A 10724-nucleotide genomic window follows, 5' to 3' on the forward strand; every position below is an offset into this window, starting at 1 on the left:
ACCTCACCACTATTTGCTTTACTTTGCAGTTTTTTTTTAAGTGTCAAGATTGATATGAAATGAAGCTGCGGAAGATGCAGAAGTGGTGAGTTAATCGATCGAGATACTGCACATGCTTTGTGTAACACCTCTTTCACATGATTAAAAAGTAATATGATGATGTTTGCAGCCACATCAACATTGCAGGCTGAGAAATTAAATGCTGATTTGATTGATGCACCTTTTTGGAATGAACACTTTTTTCAAAGTCTAAAACATAACCAGATAAAGTTTTTACATCTTTTCATTTGCTAATACAATGACACAAATTGGAATCTGACCCAACTGAATTTGCTTATTTTTTTCCTCTGTAACCTGCACCAGTGACGCCAACGCCCAGGTGAGTTCAATAAATCCTGATTGGCCGTCTCTTCTTGTAGTAGGGCATTTCTGCCGGTTTGTAGGCTGTTGCTCAATGTTCTGCGACTCGACATGGCTCAGCTAGTCATTTTTATTTTTCTGCTGACAATGCCTGCTGTTTCAGGACGACACTTTTTCAGTGGCAAGCCAAGCTGCTACCAGCCGATGCCCAGGAGGTCCAACTTTGGGGTGAAGTGAGTTGACTTCCACTTTATTTCTGTAGCTATCTTTTTGTTTAAACACTACTTAAATCAAAGTGCTTATCATCATGTGCACAGTGAGGAAAACATGTTGAAGCACTAACTACAGTACACAAAAAAATAAAAAATAAGAAAACAACAATCTATAACTCATCTGTGGTTGAAAGAGCATCCTCCATCAGTGGTAACAAAATCTGGATCATTTTGACCCCAGCAGCACTAAACCGGCTCTAATCATTTATGTAAGGAAAAATCTGAGGCCCCTAACAAAGAAGGCTCCACTCTGCACAGTTGACTGATATTTAAGACAATGAATTTAAGTATTAAGACTTGATGAGGTTCACCTGTAGACTCACTACATGTATTCAGTAATTTTATTTATTTCTGTTTTGACTTAATGCTCAACACTAGATTAATTTTGGCCCTGGCTAAAATGTACATTTAAAAAAGGATTAATTCTTCTGATTCTCCGCTGATGAGGCTTGGTAAACCGCTCTGACACATCACTCCTCTCCTAGAACTGCAGCTCATCCTGTAGAAGTGCTAAACCTTGCTGAGCTGCCAAAGTCCTGGGACTGGAGGAACGTAAATGGTATCAACTACGCCAGCGCAACTCGTAACCAGCACATTCCCCAGTACTGTGGCTCCTGCTGGGCCCATGGCAGCACCAGTGCAATGGCAGGTGAGATACTTCATGAAAATGTTGAGCACTCAAATGTATGTACTTGTACTCAGTCTGCAAAAAAAAGCAGTACTTGGACATCTCTAAATGTGACCGTGAGATTCCCTTTATTTGCTTGAGTAGCTGAAGTACAACTACTCATAAATCGTCACTGTTTTGATAAATGCAGTAATTTTTAAATGTCTTCAATTAGAAAGTTACAATAACCACAAGTGACACTAGAATTTTTGCAAACCCGCACTGGTTTTTTTTAATGTTGGTGCATTCATTTGTACGTGTACATGTGGCACAATGAGCCCAACGCTCTGATTGACCAGCTCTATCATGCGGGTGATGTTAGAGGTCACTGTAGAGACACTGTAGGGTGGAAATGTAACGGTTTTCCCTCAAACGGAATGCAACTCTTGAGACAAAACGACAGCTGGGATCCTCTGACCTCAAATCACTTGAGCTGAGTCTTTCCAAAACAAATATTGCCTTTGTGTGAACATTTCTTTGCCTTGTAGATCGTATCAACATCAAGCGGAAAGGAGTCTGGCCCTCTGCTTATCTGTCCGTCCAACATGTGCTCGACTGCGCTGAGTCTGGCACCTGTCAAGGAGGCGACCACACGGGGGTTTGGGAGTATGCTCACAAACACGGCATCCCTGATGAAACCTGCAACAACTACCAGGCAGCTAATCAGAGTAAGTCCTTTTAATGCATGGACATAAGTGGCTCGTGGTGGGTCAGGTGAGCATCTTGCATGGCAAGAATAAGCCTCCTTAGTCATTGCCAACCTGTGCATCGGAGTATTACACTTTATCCAGGAAACGCAGAATGAACAAGTTTACCAATGCGTTGTATCGTTGGCTTTAAGTTGTTTATCGTAGCAGCTTGATTTTTGCTTTGCGGCTGGGCGCTAACTATCTTTGCACTGTGCTTTGTCAACTTCTGAACGTCCCTGTTGGCTAAATAAAATTTAGCTAATTGCTGTTTTTCAGGCCTGTTGGCAGGTCTTTGAAATGTATGCAGTAGGGGAATAAGACTGTTTTTACGGTAGTGTTGCATCAGTAACTTTTGTTGATCTCTCGCTTGCCTGCTCACTGACTTGCCAAGTTGTCCTACTCTATGTGCATGTGATCTAAACATAAAAGTAACCTGCAGGGGTTTAATGCTTGTGTGTACTATAAAATATGATCCGATCCTCCAAATGAATGAATGAATTCATATTTCTCTCCAGAATGCAGCCCATTCAATGCATGTGGAACTTGCACAATGTTTGGCGTGTGCAACAACGTGCAGAACTACACACTGTGGAAAGTGGGTGACTTTGGAGCCATTAGTGGACGGGAGTGTATGATGGCAGAAATCTATGCTCGAGGCCCAATCAGGTTTTTAAATCGGGGAAAAAATTATGCTTTTTGATGATCTGCTTTAACTTCCGAGCAGCCCTGACTGTAAGGTTGGTTAACCACTTTAAATGTTATGCCCTCAGCTGTGGGATAATGGCCACGGACAAACTGGATGCATACACCGGAGGCCTGTACTCGGAGTATGTCAAGGCTCGTGCCGTCAACCACATTGTGTCAGTGGCAGGCTGGGGAGTGGAAAATGGCACCGAATACTGGATTGTACGGAACTCCTGGGGAGAGCCGTGGGTGAGTCATCACATACAGTAGTAGCTGAACTGCCTCGTGTTCTAGCCTGGTTCAGCCGCTTTTAGACTTGACGTTTAAAAACTGCCTGTTGGAATGAGATTCTGTAAGTGGACTTGATTTTTGTTCTCCGTGCGACCTCCCTACAGGGTGAGAAGGGCTGGCTCAGGATTGTGACGAGTGCCTACAAAGGAGGAAGTGGAAGCGACTACAATCTTGCTGTGGAGGAAGACTGCATGTATGGAGATGTAATTGTGCCCTCCTCTTATCAATAGATTGGAAATGAATGTCACTGCAGGCTGAATTCTGTGCAAAACTAGTAAAAATGGCTGGAATTGTCATAGCTAATAGGTTTCCTTAAGTCGCCGAAATAAGAGTTTGTGCAGATTTTTAACATTTGCGTGCCAGTGTGTTTGAATTCAAGTGGGAAAGCAGACTATTGGCTGATGATGCTTCATCTCTGGTAGAATTAAAGCTTGTACACACCACTCTGGCTTTGCATGCAGTTATTTTCTGCTCCTCAGAGGCACAACAAAATGAAGTGTTCTGGTCAAAGTATATACAGTGGTGGGTGAAGCACTCACTCAATCTACTCAAATACACTTTCACATATCTATACTTGCGTACAATAACAAAGTACTTGTACTCTACTTTCCACCACTGCAGTAATAGGCCACTTTAGAATATTTCCAAAGGGGAGTCTGTTGGGTTCTTTCAAAGAATTCAATGTTTGGCTTTTTTTTTTTTTTTCTGTTGCAGTTAAGTAAATATATGAAAGACTAGATTATAAATGTCCAGTTTCATGTCCTTACATCCTGTAGGTACTGTGAGTTGGTCAACAACCAAAACCACCACTTCCTAAACACGTATTCAGCTTTGAATACGTGTTTGAATACAATGTTTGTAATAAATGGAATATCAGTTTAATTTTGGGGGGAGTAGTTGTGCCCCTGCAGCACTAAAGACCTTTGTGATGTGGATTAGTGTGAGGCCAGGTTCTAAAGGGGGATGTAAACACAATCTTGTCGCAGCTTTAGTTCTCTACACTGACACTTCTGAAATGCACAAGTGTCCCGTCATTATGTTGAAACTTGTCACAGTCGGTCTCTTTCAAAAGCTGAATGACATTTGTTTGTCCTACATCTTTGATAAACAGATCCACCTCCCTCATTGACTGACATGCTTTATTAATTTCAATGCTGTCATGCTTGTCGACTAACATTCAGTTTAATCACTAGTTATCTGCAGTGGCACACACAAGAGCACAAGGACTTCCTCTGAGTTTATATGCAATTATGGAGCCAATTTTCTTTCTGAGGGACAAAAGACAACTGAGCACTTAGGTATTTGGTTCGGGGGACGCAACAATAATAAAAAATACATACACAAGCTGCACTTGTGCTTTGCTGCTGATATGGAAATGTTTCCCATTAACTGCACTTTCCATTCAGCATCTCTGGGGAGAACAAAGGATAATCAAACCTTATGTGGTGCTGTTGACTTCAGGCCTCTGTACCAAGGCAAATGTTAAGCCTATAAAGCTGTGGCATGTCCGAGTGGTGGCCTACTGCGAAAACAAATACTGTACATAATATTATGCGACCAAGCCCCCACCTTCAAGCAATCATTCACATGAAATCAAATTTGCGCCCTGATTAAATTTCCTGCATGTTTCCTCATTTGCATAATCGCAAACAGAGCTCTAATGGCTGTGAATGAAAACACATGGTAATCTTGGGGTCCGGGGCTCAAAAACAAGCCTTTCTGGTGTGACGGGGAAGTGCAGGTTCCAAATGCACATGAGCCATTTACATGCGGAGGGATTCAGCATCCATCTTCATTACAGGAGATGATATATCAAAATGGATTTTTCAGTAATTCCTGCAAATGCATTATGTATATTGTCTCAATAATCTATATGTAGCTGTGTAAAAATGTGTTGGCCGTTCTATGAACACTGGATTATGAGGTTAAATAGAGTTGGAGGGAACATCCATTTCTAAAATATCTTTGAGCGAGGCATTGTAATGATTTAACAACAGCAGCTGTCTCTAGCAGCAGTGTAGGACGATGTAGAAAGCTTCGCTGTGTGTGTGCTCTGTGTAATCCCTCCCCATGCGTTCACTTCTCCAAGGCCGCTGCCGAAACTTGAAAACAGAAAAATGTGTTCTCTAAGGTTACGTCCACTAAAAACCATGACGTCACTGAGTCAAAACGTGTCCAAACAATACATTCAAATTATTACCGGAGTTCTAAACTGAGGCATTAAAGATTAAAAGGGAATTGGACTTTTTTTTTTTTATGATGCATTCTGCAGTGTCTTCAGCCATTCACTCATTTCATATATGAACTGAGCACACTTTTCAGCCCGAATGTGAAAAATCTGGTGCTATTTGCCAAAATACAAGCCCTGGATCACGGCACATAATGTTTTAATGTTTATAATAATAACGGATGAGGCATCAGTGGAAGATTAGCTTTACAAGAAGTTATAAATCACACATTATTGGACCCATAACTTCAGCAAAAAAAAAAAGGCTCATCTGAGCTAATTTGCTCTGCATAACACATTAAAAAAAAAAAAAAATGAGATGTCTCATATTGCTAATGAGCCCAAGCAGGAAATATGATTTGATCATTGAAAATAAAGCGTTTTCGTGATGATCTGTGTTTTTCCCTCTGTCAAGTAAAAAACACTTAAGCAATCACTTAGTCAGTGTGATTCCTAAATCCATTTACAGCCACAGTCAACCCGCTGATGTTATGCATCATTCCACTGGTAATCTCTCTTCTTTGTCCAATATGCTCATGCTACCTTGAGGCGGCCGCAGAATTAGCTTTAGTTAATGAATGAGTCACAACAAAATTAAGGAATAATGTGGCCATGAATATTTCAGTTACACTGCGGCAACAGAAGAATCTGCTCGCACAATCTGCCCCGGCTCGCAAAAAAAAAAAAAAAAGGAATTGGTGATGACATACATTATTAATGCTTCATCATAAAATTCATATTTTGCACTGGCTGAATGGGAACTTTGGAATGAAAATCCAATGAGCAGTCAATACAATCTCCAACTTACTTGCTGAACACACAGAAAACAGAGAACTGGCCTCTAACACACTGGAGCTCACTGCACCGTGCTTTTATCACCAAGTCTCCTAAGGTAGCGCATTCTTATTAGATCCCTTAAAAATAGATGTGAACCTTTCAAGTTAGCGAGTTCCTGCAGCCTCCCCCTGGAAGTTTTAATTAGAACACCAGTCAGTCGTGTTATCGTTGTTTCAAGAGGCCTGCTTCCACATTCCTGAGCTGCCCACTTCATCACAGGATCAGAGGATCAGTGAGTGGATTGTTACTAGGCGGCAGCCTCACAGTTCCCCTGGATTTTACCAACAGAATATGAATCTTGCCGTGATTTAATGGGCACGGTGATTGCAGGGATGTACAGTAGTCTGTACAACTTACAGTAAAATGCACAGACACATAACAGGCCCTTTATAATAAACAGAAATAAGGCAAGACTTGGTGGAATGAGCAGGTAATGCATCACTATACATGCTTAGATGTGCATAATTGTATAAGAGCAGACATACAGTAACGCGAAAGTGCCCTAACACTTTGTCCAAAGTAGCTTTGATCATATTGAACGTCCATGACTTTTAACAACTGTTCTTTGTCGTCATTGTTTCCGGTCTCAGCCCTCGGCTTGTTTTCAACTGAAGCTAAACACAACACGGTTGATTTTATCAATGTCATCTACAGCACAAGATTAATGATACAGAGTGTCTGAAAGGATTATTTTGCTTCATTAAAATGAACTGGGGCTTCAGATTTGGCATGAAACATAATATCAACCAGAAATAAGAGAATTTCTTCTACCAGAACGGGCCTGGAAGTCTGGAATGAAATGTTATATCAAACATGCAGTACTGCAGTAAATCTCCCACATTTGGATGATACACAGAGCTGTATTCACGAGCAACACTGGAGGTGAAATGGCAACAAGATTCTAATAAATCAACCATATTATTGTTGGACAATGTTCTTTAATTTTTAATCCATCAATCTCCCCTTAGACCAAAGAAAACGTTCCCCAGAAGAGTTACAACTGGTTTAAGGTCTGTTTCATAAATGTAGTTCTAGCTGGATATCAGTAAAGATAAAGGGAAAGATCCATTGTTTTGTCATTTTTGCTTTGAATATTATCAAATGAACCCTGCACATTACTTATTACTGAAATATGGAGCCTTCTCATTAGATGGAAATTGTAAAACTTTGGGTTTTGAGCCTAATTCTGTGCAGGTTTGTAGGATGTGCTGCCGTCTTCCCACTGCCACTGTTGCTTCAGTGGAAAAACTGAATACTAATGACATCTGGATGGTGGAACGTCGTGGCTGACTTTTATGTCCCATCATTACTGTAGGTTTTTCTTTGGCTCTCATTCATTCAGATGAGAAACAAAAAGCGAAGGAGGGGTCTCCGGCTTTACACGTACTGACCTGTGATTGCACTATGCTGCCCCCTGTTGAGAAAGTGCTCTGCCTGTCGTGTTTACGTCATGATTAGGTGAACTGATGTGGTGCTTGGTTTGGATTTGATAAGGTTTTCATCCCAGGACTGGGAGAAAGCCATAAGCACACACTTATCTACTGTTAGAAAATAGCTGTGTGATATTCCAAGTTAGTTCTTTGACTGTGAGATCTCCTGATGTCACACAAAATGAAGCCATCAATCTCATGCAGCATGAGGAAACAGAAACACGAGGGTTTGCATCATAGCTTCTGCTCATATTGATTCACTTTCAGCGTAATGAGATGCATCTACACCGATGATTTGTGCCTGGACACTCAGAGGGTGGCTGCCTTGCAGAACAAAGGGCCTCTGGTCGTGGCAAACATGGGGTTAAGGTGTTTGAAAGCGCGAGTTGGCCTTGATTTACACGCAGAATCGTAATATTTTGGAACCAAGAGAGAACAAAGCGCGACACTATCCTGCTCTCCGTGCGCGAAATGATTTCTCTGCGCACTTACCCGAATCATTAGTTATTAACAACTTTTTTATGAAATGCCAGTAAATGTCGATTGATGTCGACAAAGCTGCTGCCAGCGAGGAAACATAACTGTCTAAATGTGGCTTTGAAGAAAGGGAGCCTGCTTTCAACCTGATCCGAAACTTGGTTTTGAAGGGAGAGCGCCCCGCCCTCCTGGTCCTTATAACCAGAAAGCCTGTGTGCACGAAGCTCAAACATAACAGGAACACTGGAGACCGCGTCGCTGTACATGAACCATTTCTGGGGACGAACTCTGGCTTGTGCGTCTTTTGCGGATTTACACTGGGTGTTTCACCGTTCGGCGGCGAGCAAACGATCCGAAGTGGCCATGGATTTTCTCAATCACAGCTATTTGAATGCGCGCAGCCCTTATGATTATACTTTTAATTTCTGGAACGACTATCTGGGGCTGACGACGCTGGTTACGAAGAACAACAAACTCGGCATGCCCCAGAACCCCAACTCCATCACCGAGTCCTTGAAAGCCACCCTGGGCTTGGACGATTCCCCGGCGTGTCCGTGCGTAATCGCGGGCAGCGTTGGAGACGGCGGTCACCTGGACTGTTGCTGTCCGTCCGGGAGCCCCCCGCCCGCCTCCATCCTGGACTTGAAAGAGCGCTTCTCGATACTGAGCCCCTTCCAAAACCAGCTCGGAGTCCAGTTGCCGGAGCGGGAGGTGGGATTTGGTGGGAGCTTCCCGGGATTTGATCTGTTCGGCATGGAGAGGAAGATGCGCAAACCCGCATCCAGGGGGAAGCAGGAGCCCAAAATTTGCGTCTTCTGTCGAAATAACGGAGCGCCGGAGGAGGTGTACGGCTCGCACGTCCTGAAGACTCCGGACGGCAGGGTGGTGTGCCCGATTCTGCGGGCTTATACCTGCCCCCTTTGCAGTGCCAACGGGGACAATGCCCACACGATAAAATACTGTCCACTGTCAAAAGACCAGCCATCCCAGCGACCATTAAAGGGAGGGAGGGCTGTGGGTGGTAAAAGGATGAAAATATTCTAAACAGACAAGACTATAACGTAAATTGAATTGCACTGAACAATTTCCAGATGACTGTTTTGATTTCGACTCAAGCCTTTATCGCAGTTTCATAAACATATTGATTTTATCTTTTTTCTCTAAGATCTCTTATATTTTTATAGTTCCTTTATCCACATAGAATAATTTTATGCTTTATACATTGGATTTATTTTTCTTTCTAGTTTGTAGTCATTTGAGCTTGTGCATTTAAATATATACACACACACCTATGTATCAATAATCACAAAATATGAATACATTTAAAAAAAAAGTATTTTGGTCATGTAGGGAAAAACACTGACATTGGCAAAGGGATGAATGTCATATTTCTACCAAGTATTTTTGTACATTGAGCAAAGCTCGCTACAGTTTCCTTTCTCCTCTTAGAAAACCAAAGTTATGTTTGCCATTAAAGAAGCTCAAGAATGTGTCATTGATGAGTACTTGTGTGCATCTGACTGGGAGAGGGACTCTTTGATCCCATCTGCCTGCCTAAAAAACTCCACAGCATATTTTCCAACTTGCTCTGGAGGTTGACATTCAATCTGCGAGACAGGAACGAAAAAGAAAAAATAGAAAAAAAAAAAAAACAACAACAATGTGGCCTCTGTTTAGGGCTCATACTCTCTGGGGAACATTATAATCGATTGTCGCCAAGCCAAACATCATTTTCAACCCTATGTGATGAAAAAGTCATCTGACTTTTAAGAGCAGTCAGAAATAAAAGATACTAGCCTGCATCCTTTATGTTTACATTCCCGAATGAGGGTGACACACTGGATTATTTGAGATTTTCTGTCAGGTCTCTCTTTCTTTCTCTATGTTGTTTTTTTTTTTTTTTTTTTTTTTTGGCCGTTTGCTTCTTTTGGTTTGCCCGGACGGTGGATCCAGCAGCCTCATGGGCAGGTCTGCTTCACCACTCCACTCCTGTGCTGGAGTGAAAATGAACAAATGAATGTTAGCTAACAACATTTTTTTTTTCTCCCATCGTCCTCTTCTGGCGAATCCCCCCCCCGTCCCCTCCCCTCGAAGAAAAAAAAAAAAAAAGATGCAAAAATGTTGCGAATGTATGATGGAAAGTGTCACTTGTAGGACTGCACATTTCTGACAGTTTTGTTTACCAAAGGAATACAATTGAAGAAAGAATAGAACTTTGCTGTATTGTATATAAAGTGATGTTTATTCAGTATTTTAACATTACAAGTGACTTCAGAGGGCGCTACCTCAACAGGATTTTGTACTTACATGATAAATGTCAACAGCAGTTTATTGATATAGTGCTGCCGTTTATAATAAGGGTTTTGATAGTATTTTTGATCTTTGTATAACATAATTGTATTTTCATTTTGTTTGCATTTAACATTATGGAAGTGAATTTCCAAGAAGCTATAAGCATTGCTCACCAGTAGGTGATTGTCTGTAAATAATGACTATACCCATACTTTTTAAAGTTTAGTTGTTCCATGTGACATTCTTGAGAGTGTGCAAGAGAGTGGGTATTGAAAAGAAAAGGAAAAAAAAAAGGCTGACAAACTTTGCCACTTTTAACAGAGGTTTTTGATTAAATGAGAGAGAGAAAAAGAAAACACTGTTGAACTTTGTTATTTATATTTTACCACGATTTCCTGTATGCTGCTGTGCAGAATAACAACATATGAATTCACTAGAGAAATAAAAACGTATCAAATACTTTGGAGCTGTGTGGTTTTGTTCTTCGCCCGGTTTATT

At 41.5% G+C, this 10724-nt stretch overlaps 2 protein-coding genes across 2 annotated transcripts; both read left to right on the forward strand.

Annotated features, from left to right (window-relative positions):
- The first annotated feature begins 471 nt into the window (after positions 1-471).
- On the forward strand, positions 472-3340 carry LOC137134223 (cathepsin Z-like). Its single transcript, XM_067518826.1, has 6 exons — positions 472-593; positions 1118-1281; positions 1788-1967; positions 2504-2654; positions 2759-2921; positions 3068-3340. The coding sequence occupies exons 1-6, from the start codon at positions 472-474 to the stop codon at positions 3191-3193; spliced, it is 906 nt and encodes a 301-aa protein (XP_067374927.1). The 3' UTR covers positions 3194-3340.
- Positions 3341-7875: 4535 nt separating this feature from the next.
- On the forward strand, positions 7876-10374 carry nanos1 (nanos homolog 1). The gene has a single exon (XM_067519310.1). The coding sequence runs from the start codon at positions 8199-8201 to the stop codon at positions 8976-8978; it is 780 nt and encodes a 259-aa protein (XP_067375411.1). The 5' UTR covers positions 7876-8198; the 3' UTR covers positions 8979-10374.
- The last annotated feature ends 350 nt before the right edge of the window (positions 10375-10724 follow it).

The sequence above is a fragment of the Channa argus genome, chromosome 10 (assembly GCF_033026475.1).
Source record: "Channa argus isolate prfri chromosome 10, Channa argus male v1.0, whole genome shotgun sequence".
NCBI classification, from domain to species: domain Eukaryota; kingdom Metazoa; phylum Chordata; class Actinopteri; order Anabantiformes; family Channidae; genus Channa; species Channa argus.

What these genes read in the sequence shown, in the direction of transcription:
- LOC137134223 (XM_067518826.1), top strand. Translation starts at nt 472, where the DNA reads ATGGCTCAGCTAGTCATTTTTATTTTTCTGCTGACAATGCCTGCTGTT. An exon ending in AGGTCCAACTTTGGGGTGAA is followed by an intron (nt 594 to 1,117) that starts GTGAGTTGACTT and finishes CTCCTCTCCTAG; the next exon opens with AACTGCAGCTCATCCTGTAG. An exon ending in CTACCAGGCAGCTAATCAGA is followed by an intron (nt 1,968 to 2,503) that starts GTAAGTCCTTTT and finishes ATTTCTCTCCAG; the next exon opens with AATGCAGCCCATTCAATGCA.
- nanos1 (XM_067519310.1), top strand. Translation starts at nt 8,199, where the DNA reads ATGAACCATTTCTGGGGACGAACTCTGGCTTGTGCGTCTTTTGCGGAT.